We start from the raw sequence: 20,773 nt of genomic DNA, 5'->3' as shown, positions 1-20,773 counted from the left end.
ACCATGAACTGTTGACCAAATCAGTATTCTGACAGATTTGGCTGAAGCAGGCAGTTTGCACAATCTAGAAAGTAAGGCATGCACGAATATATCTGCAATGCATTCACTTTCAACATTAATTTTGTAAATTAATTCCTTTAGAATAATGATTCTTGTACATTTATCAGGTAACTCTGCATATGTTTTAGAAATGTTTTAACTTCCTAAACTGAAGCTGCAGGTTGTTCAAGAGTTCTAAACTTTGCTCAATTGTGTTATGATAAAGGACACGAATAAACTTTAAGGGCAAAAGTGTTACTTCAGTGTCCTTTCTGGTGGATCTTGGAAAAACTGTAGGTAGAACTTCAGGGTCACTGTGGGCAACAACTTCTTGTCCAATGCTCATCAGTAAAGGAAACCACCCCATGACACACATACGGTCCTCTTCCAATGCCACAGCAGTCACTGAGTGAACAGGTGGGAAAATAACCTTTTAAAAATTGAACTCTTGAACAAAAAAATACATGTTCTACCTCCTAACCTTCCAAACCCAGTGCTGACCTAAAAATTGGCATATTTGAGCTCTTCTACTGAGCTGGTAAATAAGTGGTCAAAGATTTCTCACTTGAAAAAAAAAAACACCACCACACACACACAAAAATCCTCCTTTCCTTTTCAATTTACTGGGAATGTTTTGATGATAAACTCAAAATAAAAACTCTAAACTTCTCAGAAACAGGTGAGATACCAAGACTACTGAGTAGGGATATACACCAGATGTGGCCTCAGGGCCAAGTCACTAATTCAGACCTTCTTTGTAACTTACAATTTATTTGGCTTTTGGAAACCTACTGATGGAAAGACACACACTGCCAGTCTGCTTCAAGTGGTATGTCAATACCACAGCAGGACGTCTGATGGCAAATTTTATAGAATAGCAGAAAGGAAAAAAAAAATGCCTCTTACACTGATTCCACATAAACTGTCATGGGGAAAAACAAGTGCAAAACTCACACTGCAGATCTATGAAAGAAACAACAACAATTCACTGTACCTGAGCTCTGCCCATAGCGTGTGTGGATGCCTGGCAACCACACTAAGAGCCCTACCTTGCTGACTGGGCCCCCTTGTCATCGTCAGAGCTCATTTCCACATCCACGGTATCTTCTGCAGCAGGAGAAGCGGTCTGGTCTTCCTTCTTACTGTCCTGTTTGCATTTCTTTCTCCTTCGTTTTTTCTTTTTCACAGAACTTGAAGTGAAAACTGTTTCCGTTTCCAACATGTGGGAGATGTCTGAACTCTGAGATGGTCTTTCATTTCCACCAGATTTCATCAAAGGAGTATCGATATCTTTAAAGAACTGATCTTCAGTAGGAATTGGTGAGGTGGCAAGGTAGGCAGGAAGCTTTTCCTTAAAGAGAACATGGAGAAACAAAAGTTGTCCCTGACAAAGTGGACAGTTAATCAAAACAATAATGAACTCTTTGCATATCTAAATTCACAGTGGTAGGAAGAATACATAGTCCTTAAAGGTAAGAATGTCACACTGAACTATGTTACTGCCCACTCTATTCTGAACAGGTCTTTACCCTGGTACACACAGATAATTCATCTGGTCCATGTAACTGAATATATTTGAAGGAACCAATATACCCAATCAGCACACACACACAAAAACTGTAATTAAAGCACAGCCAGTTAAATTTTCTATACAGGGAAGTTCAAAGCAGCAACAGCAGCATTCCAAGGAGGCAATACGAAGCACTCTGTCAAAAACTTACAAAGAACAGTAACAGGATAAAGCGGAAGGCAGGGATCAGGAACACCCCATCAGACAGGGGGCAGTAGGACAGGTAAGTGAAGTGAGGATCTCCGGTAAATTGTGTTTGCTAAATTAAATGAGGGTGAAAAGGTGATTAAAATACACAATACCCTATTACAAATGAAGTTGGCAGATTTTAAAACTGTAACGTTTTTAAAACATCCTTTCAGGAATTCAAAAGAAGAAAATAAGGCCCAACAGTTAGAAATACACTCGTAATTTAATATCAAATAAATGACCAAAGTCCGGTGTTCAGAAGATTAACTTCGTAGTTACTGGCTTCACCCCTTTGTATCATGGGGGAAATGGAAGGTAGGTAACATATAAATTAACTTCAAGTAACTTAGAATACTCAAGTTTTTACATAATAGTCCTGAAAATGAGTGAATTTCCTTAATTGTTCTAAATCAAGCTTCTGAATTTGGCTTTGATAGACATATTACCCCGGAGCCAAAATTCTGTTTATCCAGCACTGTGATGACAGGATATTATTCCACATGTCCCCAGGGCACCCAAGTTACAGGCTGTGGTCTCTGATTTCCAGGGCCTTTTAATTCAATGGTCTTTTTTATTAATTGTATAAATAAAGTTTACTGGTATTTTTAAAAAATTTTTTAACTTGAGAGAGACAGAAAGATAGAGAGAGAGAGAGAGAGAGTTCATGCACGAGTAGGGGAGAGGGGCAGAGAAAGAGACAGAATCTTAAGCAGGCTCCGTGCTGAGTGGAGGGGGCTTGATCCCACAACCCTGAGATCGTGACCTCAGCTGAAATCAAGAGTCAGATGCTGAACCGACTGAGCCATCCAGGTGCCCCAAAGTTTACTGGTACTTCTTAAAAGCTATTTTGTCTCTGGTGGTGTTTCCTAGTTCTATTATAGCACTATGTGTATTGTGTTGGGGGTGATGAAATAACCTAAATCTCTATCAGTACAAGAATGGTTAAATTGTGGTGTATCCATACTATTGATTGTGCAGCTATTAACAGGACAGGTTTAGATACAGACCTACCAGCTTGAAAAGGATGATGATATACAGTTTAGATGAGCAAAGTCTGACAGAAACAAGTATGTAAATAAATGGCAGCCAGATGGGTGTTGGTAATGCTTATCCCTTTTATAACTGTAAACTCCTGGAGAGTGGGGGCGTATTTTATTCATAGTATGTGGCATAGAGTAGTAATGTTGGATGAATTAATATTAAAAAAAAAAATTCACAGAAAAGCATACAAAAGAAAATCTGTATAATTTGATGATACATGGGATAGGCAAAAGGGGCTGGAAAGTTGACACTCTCCAAGTTAACCTTACTAAGCATAGTTGTAAGTGGAATCATCAGAAATGACCACGAGAACCACGTAACAAACGATCGATAACCCAGCCCTCTCGCTCACTGATTTACACAAAGCCTAATCAACCAATGTCCTGAAATATACATGATTTTAAGGAACACATCAAAAATATTTTATTCTTGGGGCACCTGGGTGGCTCAGCTGGTTAAGCATCCAACTCTTGATTTTGGCTCAGGTCATGACCTCATGGTTTGTGAGACTGAGCCCTGCATCAGCTCTGCACTGGCAGCGTGGGGCCTGCTTAGGATTCTCCCTCTCCCTCTCTCTGCCCCTCCCCTGCATCCATGTGTGTGCTTTCTCTCTCAAATAAATAAAAGTTAAAAAAATATATATTTTATTCTTGTGGTAACTCATTTATTGTATCATTCTGCCTCTTGCTTCTGTCTCTGATGAGGAAAAACTTTGATAAGGCCAAGCAAACACAAACAAGGTAATATGAAAACAAGTAATTAATAGGTACTAAAAAAAAAAAAGACTGCTCTGGACTGTTTTCATAACCATACTTTGCACTGCTGCTTTACATACTGGTATCTAAATTGTTGGTTTCTCTCTAAACTAAAAATGATAAACAATCTCATTCTATTTTTTGGTGACTTTTCTTCTTTGAAAACCCCAAAAAAGTAGTCCTGTATCCTTAATAACTTGAAGGTTATCAGTTTTGCTGAGATTTTATTCTTTATGATGAAAGCCAGAAGATGCCTCTTCTAAGATCCATCAAAAACAGTTTACCACCATCAGTGGATACATGGGGTGAAGGGGCGGGGAGGAACAAACTGTTCTCTCTTACTTAAAGAAGCCAAACATGCAATAATGGTTTAAAAAGATACAGGCAATTAATTTAAATCTCTGGAGACCATAATAAACTCATTCACAAGCCTATTCAAGATTAGTGATCCAATGTCCCTAACCAAAATGGTTAAACATGTTTTCCAAGTTTAAAGGTCACACATGTACAAACACACACAGCCTGCAGAGAGATATGCCTTCATTACTTAGGTGGAACTAACTTCGAGTCAAGGTGTAAACTGTAACAGATACTAAATAAGAAAGCTCATTAAAGACAGAAAAAGAGCAAGTGCAAGGGCCTTCTGTATGCTCTCTGTATTCTGACACTTGGTGCTGAGAAAAGTGCCTCACTCACTCTAGCTCCTTTCTGACAGCTTAGTTCTTCAACCTAAAACTAAAGCTTGTTTAACCTGCAACAATCACCTCTATAACTAACCATGAAAACTGAACATTTCTGTCTGGGGACAGATCCTGGAGCCTGAATACAATGTGTAAAGTAAATGTGACCCACTAGAACTTACATATTCCTCTTCAGTCTCCTCCACAAAGAAAGCTTCCCCATTGTCACCCAATTTCATGTGAAGATCCACTGCATCGCCATTGATTTCTATATCAATCTAAGAAGAGAAAGTATGATTTAGTATTAAATCTTTCATTCATGCTAAACGAAGCCTAAATTCTGGGTTCTCAAGCCAAACTTAGTATTGAGGTTCCTGGAGTGATAGTCTCTGAGAAACACTGCTACCTGCCCCACCAACCTGCCTTAAAAAACCAAACAGATCTGGGAAGGAAAGGGATAGGTAACCAGGGATTGAAAGAAAATATTGTATCATTTTTAGAACATAAAATCTTGTACTTAATTTCCCAAATGGCATAAAATAGAGAAATGTTATGGTCAACAAGCAATTGAGCACTTCCAGAGTTACACCACAGACAGGCCTCAGCTGGCACGCTTCAGACAACCACAAATTTCAGTTAATGCAGTATGTTACCTGTAACTCCAGAGAGCACAGACTTCACTGCCAGCTCTCTGGCTACAGATCACTACATAAAAACAGATGCCCCGCATGATTGGTAACCCATTGCATCACTTTTTCAAAAAGTGCACTAGTGACTAGCGCACCAAATCTATTATTACTCAGTTCAGGCACAGACAGCAAAGCTTGTAGTGGTAGTTGTCTTCTTGTTTCCCACTGATAAACCCATGTGACATTTTATAAAAATGGATAATTAAGAGGAAACTGGCCAAGATCAAAATGCCACAAACTAAAAGTAACATTACTGGAAGTAAACTTCAAACTGAATGTCAACAGTTACGGAAGAAATAGCTGACTGCGAGAATGGGGACCCTGCTGCCACCTGAAAGGCTCAACATGTGCAGCCAGAGGCACCTGGTGAAGGCAGGCTCATCCACACAGAGGAGCAGAGTGGCTGTGACAAAAAGGATGAAGATGGCCCAGAGGAAGTGACGTGGGCAAAAAGTGTCCACACTGAAGGAACTCTGACATACTTCATGACATTGAATGTTTCAGAGCTGAAAACCTGAAAGGTGATCCAAATTCAGAAAAGCATACGAAAATTTGCCAAGACGAGAGATGCTTGTTCGGTATCCTAAGTTTTACATCAAGAAGGCAAGCACTGTTCAAACCAACTAATCTTGCTAAGTTATTTTACAAAGAAGACATGTTAGTTCTCAATGTTCCTAATGTTTTAAATTGCAGTGTACTAAACACCAACTTACTATTTTTCATTTTCTTACACATTTTTAACTGACAATAGAAAGTTTTTACAAAAATTTGTAAAATTCATGGAAAAATCCTAATTTTTCTCAGTTATTAAGTTTGCTTTGGGTTTTGACTTGCCCAGTCATTTTTTCTATGTATATATTTTTTATGAATAGAATTTATTGTCAAATTGGCTTACATATAATACCCAGTGCTCATCCCAACAAGTGCCCTCCCTCCTCAATGCTCATCACACATTTTCCCTCTCTCCAACCCCCATCCACCCTTAGTTTGTTCTCTGTATTTAAGAGTCTCTTGTGGTTTGCCTCCCTCCCTCTCTGTAACAATTTTTCCCCTTCCCTTCTCCCATGGTGTTCTGTTCAGTTTCTCAAGATCCACATATGAGTGAAAACATATGATATCTGTCCTTCTCTGACTTATTTCACTCAGCATAATACCTTCCAGTTCCATCCATGCTGCTGAAATCTGCCCAGTCATTTTAATGATCTATACGACCATGCAAAGTAAGGACTGTTTATATATAATATTAAATACCACTTAAAAATAATGTAGTAGTTCATCTGTAGACTGTGAATAAATGTTTTTAAACATCTTATAATAATAAATGAACACCAACTTTTGAAACTCTTACAGATAAACTTGTAAACTCCAGTTTTAGACTGGTTCAGGGGACATAAAAACGAAAGTACAGAAAAATGTAATACGTATATAAATAGAGTAGTCCACAATTTAAGTGTACTTAACTTTGCAAAACCATTGGGTTTTTCCCAGTGAGGACCAATTAATTATCCCTTCTGACACTGAGTGCTGGGTCACATCAGGTCAGTGAAGATCATTAACTGAAATATGTTGTCAAAATGCTTATTATAAAAATCCTGTTAGTAACATAACCACACTAAGGGATGAGGAATAAAACTAAATATTCTAAGACTAAAGACAAAAAGAACTATAAACAAATATTGTAGTAATTAAAAAAAATCACAGAGATGTGGGTAACAATTCTAAAACTATTTTATGTGTATTTTAGGATTGAACAAATAAGTAAACATATTGTAGGTAATAAGAGCCATGTTTCTCACTGTCAGAAAAAGAAGTTATAAATAAGGAGATGAGAAGGAACCTTCTAGGGATGGACTGGAATCAGAGGAATCAGTGTGAACTCATAATTTTTACAGACAAATGTAGGTACACGTATTTACATACAGAGATTTTCCAGCTCTGCCTGCTGACAGGGCCTAGAGGCAATGACACCTCAGTAATGAGCATACCTAGTGACCAGATGCTTTGTTTCTAGATACGATTCTCTAATAAAAGGAACCACTGCTCCTCAGAGAAACAAAATAATTACACTCCAGGGCTGAGGCAGGTAAAGTAGATTCTTGTCAAATAGCTCATGGTGCCAAAAAGTAAGGAAGTGCTCAAAAAATGATGGGAACATATCAAAAGGACTCAACCTGAAGGAGCTACCTACTAATTGCCAAATCTGGGACAATTTGAGCAACTACATAATGATAATAATGGATTATAACCCAAAGAGTAAAATTAATATTCAGAAGTCCATACTGATCTGAATAAATAATTGAATAAGTAAACAGAAGGATAGCTCTTTGATACAGAATTTCAGTTAATAAATGGAGTAGAAAGGATGGAAAACAGAAAATCATTTGGCAAACACCACAGTAATAACTACTGCAAGCAAAATTCATCAACGTATGCTAAAATCCATGGGTGGAAGTACGATGAAAAACAGTATATTTGCACAATCTCCAAGTTTCTTCCCACAAATACATTTTTAGATGAGAAACCTAGTAGACACCACTAACCAAGGGATCAAAGTTAACATCACCAATAATGAGATACGGCACCATGATGGGCCTCCTAAGATGATATACTGAGAAGGGCACACTATCACTCTGTGTTATTCTTCCCCAAATGAGAAAACATCAGACAAACTCAAATTGAGGGACAATCTACATAATAACCATTCTGTCCTCCTCAAAAGTCAAGGTTGTAAGGAAAGACAGAATGGTTACAGAATATAGAATGAAAGTAATGTGGGATCCTGGATAGGATCATAGACAAAAAGACCATAGTGAATCTGAGTAAGGTCTTTAGTTAATAATATTATACCAATGTTAACTGCCTAGTTCTGATAAATTGTACCAGGTCATGTAAAATGTCAACAGTAGGGGAAGAAGTGGGTGACAGATATAGAAACTATTTAAAATACATTTGCAACTTGTTAAACATCTAAAATATAGGAGTTAAAAATATGCTAATGTCATTAAAAAACTGACTCAGAACAGTCACAGACTGGAAGAGACTGAGGACAGCTAAGTGTTCCATGTCATGACTACAGTGATGCTTTCATGAGTGCACCTATGGTAAAAGTTTTCAAATTATATCCTTTGAATATGTGTTACTGTGTTAATTACAAAACAAAAAAAGCTCTTAAAAAAGGAAAAACAATTATAACAGAAAATGAGAAAAATAGGCAACTATTAAATACAAAATAACAAAATCCTATGCAAAAGAAAATTCCTATTTAAGAAATGTTAACAAAATTATTATTTTGTAAGAAACTCATTTTTCTTCCACTTTTTAAATTTTTTTAAAATCTTTTTTTATTTTTGAGAGAGAGACACAGCGCAAGCAGGGGGGAACAGAGAGAGAGAGAGAGAGGGAGACACAGAATCTGAAGCAGGCTTCAGGTTCTGAGCTGTCAGCACAGAGCCTTATGCAGGGCTCGAACTCACCAACAGTGAGATCATGACCTGAGCTGAAGTCAGACACCCAACCGACTGAGCCACCCAGGCGCCCCGCCCCTCTTTTACTTCTTAAAAGAAAAGTGTGCATAAAATAAGTTTCCACAGGACAAACATTAATTCATTTCCCAACTAAGTTCTTCATGTTTTAGATTACTGTGAATATTTATGGCTTAAATAAAGCTGGGTAGGACATGGAATCTAACGCTTCCAAAACCAAGTAGTGCAACAAATTCCTGGGCTAAAAAAATATTATTTTCAGGTTAAGTTTAAAATGTGTTTCATAATAAACTGGTTGAAGTCACATAAGCATCTAGAATCATCTATTTCCGAAGCAGCTCTAATAGCAGCAGCTTCTACATAGGAAAAATGTTTTCTAAGTTCCATGAGGGCTGATGAAGTAAAGAAATAGATATATTTTCCTAGACTGTAAGAGCAAGGGGACTGGGAAAACTAAATTTGCTCCATAATGCCAAATTTTAGGTTTCTCAGGATGACTTAAATACTTAATTGCATTTTTTCAACTAGAAGTTGGACATAAAAATAACTGAAATGATCATTTATTGATTTGTGGTTGTATAAATTATTTAAGTTAAATTACACACAAATTAAATATTAAAGTTATTTTACCTTTCATAAAAAAACATAACAGATTCAAACTAGTATCCTTCAAAATTTTCATCTTTGTAGGTTATCCATTTACCCTAGGGAGCTGGGAAAATAGAACAATGCCTCTTTCAGAATGCAGTCTGGTTTTAAACCATCTTAAAACAATTCACCCTTCATTTATAGCCTGTCTGACTTTAGTGATCAAATATGACATTTTCCAATATGACTAGTCTCTTATTCTGCCTCTAAATGGAGTTTGGTTACCCCCAAATTAAATCTAACATCAAATTGTGGCAATACTAAGGGTACTAAAAGAATATGCCAGAAGCTCTTTAAGTAACAAAGCAAAAATATTAAGAAATATTTTGAGAGATGGCACCAAATTGGAATAAATGCTTCCCAAGGTGATTATTTTAAAGAGGGTACTCATTTTGATGTACTACTCCTTATAAACTGGTATCTAAAACAATATTCCTATCTACATAGTCTTACTTCCTACACTGTGGCTTAATCTTGCTCAATATATATGACTGAGATGTTGAAATAGAACTGATTTACTTTTTAGAAATACCTGCTATAGCAGACACTTGTTTTGGCAAACCACTCTTCAGGTAAGAATATCAGTGGTGTCCTCTGGAGAGCTCCTCATCCTCTATTTCAGACAGTTTCAGGCGTGGCTTCATGGGGCTGCTGTCCAAGCCAAGCCAATCAGTACATTCCACTCCAGCTATAGTGACTGGTCTGCAAGGTACATGTGACTCAAGTCTGACAGGGAGATTAAACACTGATACTTCTGTGGGAAGAAGCAGCTCTCTTTCCCCTAGGGTTGCTGAGTTCATGGGAAATAAGCCAGGAGGTACTGTGGCCATCTTGCATTAGAGACAGCATACACAAAAGGAGGCAGAGCTGAGAGGTGGGCAGAGACAGGGTTCTGGTTAACATCCTCAAAGACCTGATTAATTCAAATGCTCCTGGACATTAGTTATGCAAGCCAATAAATTCCCTTTTTTTGCTTAAGCTAGTGCGAGGTGGATTTTTGTCACCCACAATGGAAACTTCCTGTCTAATACACTGGATTATTTAACTTTGATAAGTAATCAAATCATTAGTTTTGCGTTAAATCAACAAAATTAGTATTTTAAAAACAGCAACTGCAGGTTTACCTTCTGAAATTCAACTCGGGTTATGAAATATACTGGGAGTAGTGGTGTTCTATCAAACAAAAACATACCAGTGACAGTGGGAAAATTATTATACGGTATCTCCCTAACCAGAAGCTTTAAGATGATTACGATTTCCAGTCCAGGTGCCACCATTATAGGTGTCACCATAACTGGGGTCTTAGTGTAAAATCAGTGAGTAGCTTTCCCTAGTCCAAACTGACCTAAAATAAGACAGTTAATACAAACTGCCTGAGTATCTCAAGGCAGACATGGTTCTGGTTTTACTGTCGCAGGAAAGCTGTGTTTCAGTCAAAGAGCCAAATTTCTGCTCAAACACATCCTTTGAGCTCCTAGGGGTACTAGTGCAAAAGAAATTTTCTTTTCCTGTGTCTCATGGACAGACTATTAAAATCCAAGGGTTTGACAAGATACAGAATACAGTCATTTGGGTAGCCTGGTACTGAACTTGTACTTTCTTAATTAGAGGCACACAGCATGTAGAAAGAGGTATGTTGTCTGTCCGGTCACCATTTATAGATACACAAATGCTTACATATAACATCAGCCTGCAGATTCCATTCTGAAAGGCCAAAAGACTTAACCAATCTACTGATCAAAATCCAGATCACAGAAAAACAAACAAAAGTGCCATATAAGCCATTTCCTGAATAGATCCTTGCACAACTAATGGGAAATTTCAGTGTATAAACAATTTTGTACAGATTCTCCTAAAGCAGATAAAAACTGAAAGTACTATACGTTAGTGTTACTGGCTAGAAATAAAAAATTCCAAGAAGCTAAACTGTGGCTAAACACTGTTTTGCAAGGCAAAGTTTCCAAGTTACTAAGTGAATTGCGACTGCTTTTGGTTTCCAAAGGGTGTCTCTGAACAGAGGCCGACCATACAAACCCTGCCATCCTGCAAGGTGGCTCTCCAGTGAAATACTGATTTATAACACCTCGGAAAAAAGATGTGTGTTTTGAGGGGGGGGGGGGGGCAAGTGGGGAGAATATATAGTTGTGTGCAACCCATAAGCCTTTTCTTCCATCCCCCAAAAAACTTAAGTTTAATTAAAACACAAATTTCTATTTTAAAGAATAAGATTAGCTATGCAAAATAGCCAAAATCTGAAAATAGATGATTCGAATTATGCCAGTGGTCCTCTAACACCTAGTTCTGTGACCCAAAATGGTGTAGATCTTTCATTGTGCTTTATAATCCTGACAAAATCTCCCTCCATTGTTTAGGTAAATAATGTGGGGTAAGAGCAGAAGGGGAAAATACTACCATGTACCTGCAAAGTTTTATTACTAGCTCAATTTTCTAACTTGATTGACATCAAATATACTAACATGTCTTACCACTGTTCCAATATTTGAAGGAGAGAGGATGTAAGTAAAAGGAAAATACAAATTATCTTCTTTCTAAATGAACCTTCCCTGAAATAAAACTAAACGCCAACAAGCCCATGATGTGAGTTTGCATTTAGTAAGATCTGGAGACAAGTCCTGGTATCACTAACAAAATTTACATACAAATAAGATTCAACAGCTTTCTCAAAACAAGGAAAACTGGCATTAATTTTACTTAAACAAATGTAATATATTCTTGATTACCTCAGTCTATTCCATTCATAAATGGTATGAACCCACTGCTCTAAATATTTTATAGTATATAAGGTAAAGAAACTTTTTCTAAATACACCTAACATTCTCCATTTACAACTCCAGTTTCTCTATTTTGCTCCTCTGAGCTGCAACAAATGGGATTATCAAGATAATTTTCAGCTTTTTTTCCCCCTTGGAGAGACTTTCTATGCGCTTATGAATTCAGCAGCAACTTCAAAATAAAACATAAAGGCTGACTTCTCATATGATTATCTTCAACATTATACAGGTTTTCCTTAAAAAAAAAAAAAAAAAAAAAAAGAGCCAGAGAGAGTACACAGGAACAACTTATTCTGTTCCCATCTAACCTTTCACCCTCCTTGAGAACAAGCTGTCTCCTGTACTCACCACTTTCTCTTTGGATCTCAGGACTCCCAGCTTCCCAAATCGAACATGAAAAGGCGAACACTGATAGGTGCCATCCTGCTGTCGCACCACAATGACATCGATGCACCCAGACAAAGTAGCTTGGTTAATGCCCTTGTAGAGTTCCTTCACAGTGACAATCACCTGCCCAGCCAGCTGTCCCACATAATTCATGGTTTGAAACTACAAAAGACAGGGGAAAAAAAAAATAGATGAGACAGTAACACTGAATCTGTGGATCTAATGACAGAGAAAAAAACAGTGGTGATTAAAAGTGTATTGAGCATTTGTATGTCATATTAGATATTGTTAACTGTGCTGATCTTGAACCAGTTAGTCTCACGCTACCACTGTTTTTACACAATTCCACACAACGACAAAATCAGATGGTTCTCCTTTGTATCATGAGAGGCTGTCCCAGCCAGGGCCTGAGGCATGCCACTAATTCACTTCTCTCCTCACCCCAGCTGGGTTAATTCATTCATTCTGTAGACATCTATTTAACTGTCATTCCCTCAGAGGAGCCAGGTTTGATTTTCTTTTGTAGGGCTGATCATGATTCTAATATATTAATTATCTGTGTACTGTCTGTGCTTCCTGCTCCAACTCAAATTCCTTCCCCAACATTGCCAAACTGTAAAATTCTAAGTTCCCTTTCCTTTTCCATCATCATGGATTCTGCTAGCTGCCAGCAGGGGTGTCCCTCTGAAATTTAGAACCTGCACAGAACCACCAAAGAACCCGGACTACCACCACTGCCCTCTTGCCCAAGATCACTAGGAACCTGGGGCAACTGCATCCACTCTGGCCACAGCAGCCAAGCAGAAAAAATGACCAAGGATCACATCTGGGAGGAACCAGAAAGTCCACTGTTTCTGCTGAAGACAATTAAATGAGAGATGAATTTTCTACAAAATTCTACAAAAACTGAATATGGTTCAGAGGCATGCTAGATTAAATAAACAAACTCTGGGTGAGCTAGACTGGGTCTAACCTATTTATAGCGTTATTTTTATCAAAAATCCCCTCAGTGCTTGAACACAACTCACTAGAACATACATTCATGTTCTATAAAGTTCAAAGTACAGAAAAGGGTTTTAATCTTGTTGGTCAACTACAATTAACTAGTCAAATCGGGATCACTATGCTATAAAAGGATCCTCCAGAAAAGGTTAAAGATGGACATGAATGTGCACCTGACCCAGGCTGCAGGGTCGCTAGGAAATGCTTGCTTCCTCTGCCCCACATCCGCTGTGGCTGAGGCTAGGGCTGGCTTTATCTGACCACAGGTTGGGGCGCCTACCATATAGTATGCAATGAAGACCAGCAGGGAAGTCTCCTTGAATCCCCCTCAATTCTTTTACTAATTAGAAAAAAATAGCTCTTTAGTCCTAACGTTCTCAAATTTCATCCCCACTTATCAAATACCACCACATTTCATTCATTAGACAACAACAACCCTAGTATTATGTCAAAGCACAATTCAGCAAGTCATTCGCCTGGGGACAGGAGGGACATAGACCAAACAAGAGATCCTCCGTGGCTCTGGCTAAGCCAAAGGCCAACTTTCACTGAACCAGAGAAAAGACAATTTATTCTCCAGATCATTCCTCATAAACACATCTGTCTCTTTACCCCCAGCTTTTCAGGTGCCTTAAGCTTGAAGTTACATGCGCAGAAAAGCTACCAGAGATCACATTCTATGTTGTGAGAGAAGTCCAAAGCTGAAATGGGAGAAAGAATGCTACTCCAGTGGGAAAACTTAGGGGTGTGCTAAGACATGTGCCTCCAGAGAAACTCACCCTACTCCTCACAGGTGAGCGAGTGCCTGCTAGCAGTGCCCAGATTGCACTCAGACATTTTTTCTGCTCTTATACACAGATGAATGTGTAATCAAGACCCATCAGTTTTATACTACTGAGCACAGCCACAATTTTACCCCGGAAATTTGAGTATTTTAAAGCTAATGTTACAAAGGCCCCAAAATGTACCTCTAGAAGAGATGGCTCTGAGGATGTAAACTGGCTGCAAAACTTACTAATAAATAAGGTAGTATCCTTTATAAAATAGTTGCAAGTTAGTTTTGATTTTGGTTTTAGAATAATTCATTAGGTAAGGCCAAATTAAGCATATACCAAGTGCCCAATAATTATTTCTTCAATGAATAAAGGATCAAATGAACCATCAATAAATGAGACAAAAAAAAAAATTAGAAACGTGTGTAGGGAGGAAATACTGTTTCATCAGAATATTCGTATTACATCTCATTTTTAAAAATTAATCTTTTTTGTTTTGCAGTAACTATAGTTCTGCATGCATGCATGCAATTTTAAGAAATACAAAGAGATCCCATGTATCCTTTAAGCCAGGTTCCTCCAACATCTTGCAAAATTCTAGTGCAATATTACAATCAGGGTACCAACACTGATTCAGTTAAAATTGAGAACATTTCCATCATCCTAAAGATCTGTCCTATTGCCACATACACCCAATTCCCTCACTCTCTCCTTAATCCCTGGAGACCATTAATTCCGTTTTTCGTTTCTGTCACTTTTGACCTTTTTAAGAAAGTTAGGTATATAACCTTTTGTCATTCATTGCCTTTTCCCTCTTATACTGCTATGGAGACTCATCCAGGTTGTTGCATGTATCAACAGTTTGTTCCTTTTTATTGTGAGGCAGTACTGTATAATACGGAGGTACCATAGTTTGTTTAATTACTCAACTGTTGAGGAACACCTGAGTGATTTCATGTTTTTGAGTATTACAGTTAAAATTACCATAGCACTCATGTATAGGTTTTTGTGTGAAAATCAATTTTCAAGGGCGCCTGGGTGGCTCAGTCAGTTAAGTGTCTGACTTCAGCTCAGGTCATGATCTGTTTGAGCCCCACGTCGGGCTCTGTGCTGACAGACAGACCCTGGAGCCTGCTTTGGATTCTGTGTCTCCCTCCCTCTCTGCCCCTCCCCCGCTCATGCTCTGTCTCTCTCTCTCTCTCTCAAAAATGAATAAACATTAAAAAAAATTTTAAGAAAATCAGTTTTCGAATTGACTAGAATCATCCCCCCCGGGGATGTGACTGCTGGGTTCAATGAGAACTGCGTGCTTAGTTTTCAAAGACACTGCCACCAGAGTCACTGTACCATTATACACCCCCACAGGCAATGTCTGAGAAATGTAATTTTTCTACATCTTTGCCATCATTTGGTACTTTTTTATTTTACCATGATGACAGGTACAGGTGATATTAGTTTTAATCTGCATTTCCCTAATGGCTAATGACACTGAACATCTTTTCATATGCTGACTTGCTTGATTCAGATATCTCATTATATTTTGTTTCATAAAAGAGCACTACCACTTAGAGGAAAAGAGAATAAACATCTTTTTGTTCCTTATTTCTGGGGTCGTGGTGTACAATTTTTATGTTAGGAATGTCTCCAAAAACAAAGGTGAAATAAAATTTAATCTTGTATAGTTCATATTTTCACTCTCTTTTATCAGATATTTTTTAGCAACCTAGAACTGTCCATCAGAATGTTCATAATATGTAATATATGCTCACGACATGCTTTTTGCTTGTCATGGCATGTACATTAATCAGCACCCAAGCAGTCCATCTTTGTATAACTGCTTGACTGACTGGTAGCCATTTAAAAATGAGCTGTTACAAATTTTTAAAAATTTCGTAACTAATTATATAGGCCTTTCCTTAAAAGAAACTGAAAAATGATAACTTTAAGCATCCTCATTCAGCCATAAAACAAGTCTTATAAACTAAATGTGTAATAAGCTTACATCAACTAGAGCACAGAATCCATAATTAAGTGTAACTACATCTATTCAAAATGATTTTAATTACCATGGTTAAAGGATGTGCTGTTATACAAGAAAGTCTATTGTGTAAATGCCAGTTGCTAAATGTAGAAAAATACAGGCTATCAAATGATTGGTTTTTTTCTTAGCAGATATAAAACAATTGTTTATATTACAAAGGCTGGTAAAACAAAAGTAAAGGGATGCCTGGTGCTGTAACATTCACTACACCCTGGGAATGAGTGGCACAACTCTGCTAGGAAGAGCACTCCAACTAGGTTGGGAGAGGGGGCTGCCCCATGGTTATGTCTGGGGGAAAAGCAGCTGGTTGTTATATGTGCAATATATTAACCAGTTTCATCCAGGGGCGCCTGGGTGGCTCAGTCGTCAAGCATCGAACTTCAGCTCAGGTCACGATCTCAGAGTTTGTGAGTTCGAGCCCCATGTCAACTCTGTGCTGTCAGCTCGGAGGCTGGATGGAGCCTGCTTCAGATTCTCTGTCTTCCTCTCTCTTGCCCCTCCCCTGCTCGCTCTCTGTCTCTCTCAAAAGTAAACATTAAAAAAAAAATTTTTTTTAACCAAAAAAAAAACCCCAGCTTCTTCTTTAAGCATTACCTAGTACCATAAAACTTTATTCCTACATGTCCAGCTCAGCACTAGCCATAATAAAGCCAAGTGAGAACAGATTCAGTCCTCTGACACCTGTCCTGGTCAATGCCTGGGAAAGTGGGACTCTGAACAAGGGCAGAAAGACAATCAAGTAACCCAGTCACATGTCAGGGATACACCTCATTGAAGAGACTATCTTTTGAAATAAAACAAAGATTAAAAAATATAGTAAAATAATATACATTGTACATTACTCACCATATTTTATAGTGAATGATGAGAAAAAAAAGAGAGGAGAAAATAAATTCAAGGACAGGGACAAAGAGACTAAGAGGGATGCAGAAAGAGATAAAAACTCAGAGAAAAAGCAAAGACAGAGTAAATACATAATCAGAAAGCAGACAGACATAAAGATGCCCACACAGAGCAATGTGGAACTGAAGGATGTTCATAGAGCAGCATCCCTATCTTCAGGCTCACAAGCACAGAAAAAAATATAAAAATGCATTCTTAGAACTCAAAGTATTTATCTAGCCCAGTGTTTCAACAAATATCAAAAGTGCTTCTAGCACACCCCTGAAATATGGAAAGTTAATCATCAGAATAGCAGCAACTAATTTTTTGAGAGCTTACTATGTACCAAATTCCTAAGCGTATACATAATCTCAGAACCACCTTATGAATGAGTAAATATTATTTCTATTTTTAAAGATAATAAAATTAAGGCTTAAAACAGTTAAGCATTGTTATGGACTGAACCTGTCTCCTCCTCAAATTTGTATGTTGAAGCCCTAACCCCCCAAGTGAAGGTATTCGGAGGCGGGGCCTTTGGGAGACAATAAGATTTAGATGAGGTCAAGAGGGTTGGGCCTCTACAATGGGATTAATGTTCTTTTAAGGAGAAAGAAAAACACCACAGATGATGTTCTTTCCTCCTACCATGTGAGGACACAGTCAGAAAGTGTGCAAGCCACGAAGAGGACCCTCACTAGGAATTAAATTGGCCAGCACCCTATCTTGGACTTGCCAGCCTCCAAAATTGTGAGAAATAAATGTTCAGATCACCCAGTCTGTGGTATTCTTTATGGCAGCCCAAGCTAAGACAAGTATCCTCTTAAACAACATAATTGCCGTACTGTTTTTCAATGTTGGGGTACTTCCTGTTGACAAAGATTCATTCCTTTCACCAAGAAGTTGATAACCGTATCAGACAGCCCTACCATTATGTCCACTAGAAGTCACCATGAATCTTCTAAATACCATTATACATCAAAGAGTTTGTTGTACAACTATAGGTCTCATCTATTCTGGGCTAAGCATTCTTCTAAAATGACTGGGTTTACTTTCACTTTTATGACAAACTAAAGAACTTACTTTAAATGGGAGATCCAAAACTAGACACAGTGGTGTAGATAGGCCTGACTAATATACAGTGTATACAATGTATAGTGTGTGTTTAGGTCCAGGCACTGGCTCCCATAGGCTGGGTTAGATGTTGGGAACTCCCGAGACAGGGAGGTACTTACTGATCAGTGAACTAAAAATGGGAAGAGTCGGAAGACAGAAATTAACTAACATACTTATTAGAAACCAAATGGCTCTTTATGTGTAAAATTCAATAGACTGAATTAGTCCTTCATGCATGAAGGTGCCCACTATCAGATTTTTCTCATCAAAAACTTACAAGTAAACATACACTAGTATCTGGAATAAATGGGTAGTTTAAAGATTTGCTTAGTAGCTTTTCCTAAGCATCAAAGAAACTAAAGCAACCCATCATGATATGTAGTAGAGATTTATAAATGGAATCTGTCAGTAACAAGGTTCAAATACAGATCTTCTTTCTATAAAAACTGTTCAGAATCATTTAAAGGTGACATGTTCAATCAAAAACAATTTTTGCTAAAGAAAAGGGATATAGGTACTTATTAAAATACTGTAATTTCTAAATTGTTATCAATACAAAAATGGATACATTCTAAACACGTTTAAGTTTACTCTCATATCTATTCAATGCTATTATTACTAGTTAGAAGTACAGCTACTAACAAACACAACTACAGTTGTTACATGTCCCTCATGTGTCAAGTGCTATGGAAAACTGTGTATTATCTCATGTAATTTTCACAAGTATCTGGAGTTTGGTATCAATATTCCCATTTATATGAGGACACTGAGGTTCGAAAGTGTCCAAGGTCACCACAGTAAGTGGTGAAGCTAATATTCAAACTCAAGTCTCACTACAACCTTACTGCATGTCTCAGTGATAGAAAAGCTCTAAAGCACTGATCTGAATGCCTTGATGAGACCCCACCCCCACCCCAGATTTTTTGCTGCAAGTGGGTTGCTTTTAGAACCTGGAATGTTATTTACTTAATACTACTTGGCCCTTCAAGTCTTTTCTGCACACTGTCATGAGAGGTAGCACTGACTACTAACTTGCCTGCTAGACCCACAATTCAAGATTAGGAAGTGGACTTCCTGGGAGATCATGTGTGGTTGGAGCTTATGGACAGAGATGAACTGCTTTTGTCTAAGAACTTGCCCTCAACATTCTAACCTTCTGCTCACAGATGTGAGGAGTGTGCTGTGGGGGAACAGAAACTTCTAGAAACTTCAGTAAACAGACAGAACACGTTCTGGCTTACACCTATGCTCCTAGACCAAACTCCTCCACGCACCAAAGCTTATATTCTGCCTTTGAGTAGCACTTAATATTTTTCAAGAACTTTCTCAAACATACCTCATTTGATCTTCAAAAAGAGAATTTAGGTTAAGTAAGGCAGATATTTTCCTTTATTTAAAAATAAAACTTTTTTTTTAACGTTTATTTTTGAGAGAGACAGAGTGTGAGCAGGGGAGGGCCAGAGAGAGAGGGAGACAGAATCCGAAGCAGGCTCCAGGCTCTGAGCTGGTCTGTCAGCACAGAGAGCCCAATGTGGGGATTGAACTCATGAACCTCGAGAGCATGGCCCGAGCCAAAGTCGGATGCTTAACCGACTGAGCCACCCAGGCGCCCCAAGGCAGACATTTTTCATTCATTTTACATTTAGACTGAGACAAAAGGTATTTAACTTTCCATTACTATTCACTAGAAACCAGCTCTACTGCACTCGTGGTCCCAACCTTCTTGCTATTTCCCACCAGTAGCTTAAAATCATGAGGCTCTCAAGATCAGCTGGTAACCCTGAGGACAAGAGACCTGAGGCTGAACTCAAGTTGTACTTAAGACTACAGCTCTCTATGAATTCCAGAGTCTCTTAGAGGTGGCCAAACATAAGCCTGGAGGGCACCACTGGCTGAGAACTTTGCCTCTTTGAAAGTAGGAGATGAAAGACAGCAATGACACACACAGTAGCATCTGCTGCAAGCTTCTCCCTGGTCTGGGAGGTCAGGGGGTGAAAAGTCCCCCAAAGGACTTGCCCACATCCTGTCAAGACAGTCCCTAAAACATTTACTCTGTGCTTAGCAGACACTATGGGGATCACAAAGAACTAAAGGAGGTTACAACTTAGCTAGACCTATGTAACGGAAAACTATTCAAAATAGTGTCATCTATGAGTGAGCTCAGACAACTGACACTAAGCCTGACAAATAACCAGTCTTCCTGGAAAAGCCACCCGTTGGCCATTTAAACTCAAATAAATGTCTTACTTTGTACCACTCAGCTTTTTATCCCCCATGACAGCAAAATGCTAATTTAATTTTTCTTATTTTATAATTAGCTGCTTTTTTGGGGCGCCTGGGTGGCGCAGTCGGTTAAGCGTCCGACTTCAGCCAGGTCACGATCTCACGGTCTGTGAGTTCGAGCCCCGCGTCAGGCTCTGGGCTGATGGCTCGGAGCCTGGAGCCTGTTTCCGATTCTGTGTCTCCCTCTCTCTCTGTCCCTCCCCCGTTCATGCTCTGTCTCTCTCTGTCCCAAAAATAAATAAAAAATGTTGAAAAAAAAAAAAATTTATAATTAGCTGCTTTTTGACTCTCACTTTATAAAATAAGAAACAGGAAATAGCTGCAGCACAAGGAACAGCCCTTGCCCTCGGTGAAGGAGAGGGCCTCACCCCCCAGGGCTCCACTGAGGCCCATCTAATCTCCTTGAA

At 38.4% G+C, this 20,773-nt stretch overlaps 1 protein-coding gene across 3 annotated transcripts in view; it reads right to left on the bottom strand.

Annotated features, from left to right (window-relative positions):
- The window catches only part of LPIN2 (lipin 2), an 84,722-nt gene that overhangs the window by 28,441 nt on the left and 35,508 nt on the right, over nt 1–20,773 (bottom strand). For all 3 annotated transcript variants that reach the window (XM_060613371.3, XM_060613368.3, XM_060613369.3), the window contains exons 2-4: nt 12,234–12,434; nt 4,457–4,552; nt 1,089–1,390 (exon numbers count right to left, since the gene is read on the bottom strand). In XM_060613371.3, the coding sequence (XP_060469354.1) occupies nt 1,089–1,390; nt 4,457–4,552; nt 12,234–12,425 (590 nt within the window). In that variant the 5' untranslated portion in view covers nt 12,426–12,434. The remainder of the gene's footprint in view (nt 1–1,088; nt 1,391–4,456; nt 4,553–12,233; nt 12,435–20,773) is intronic.

The sequence above is a fragment of the Panthera onca genome, chromosome D3 (assembly GCF_046562875.1).
Source record: "Panthera onca isolate mPanOnc1 chromosome D3, mPanOnc1 haplotype 2, whole genome shotgun sequence".
Taxonomy (NCBI): domain Eukaryota; kingdom Metazoa; phylum Chordata; class Mammalia; order Carnivora; family Felidae; genus Panthera; species Panthera onca.
Note: the sequence above shows the minus strand (reverse complement) of the source record. Positions and strands in the feature narration are given on the sequence as shown.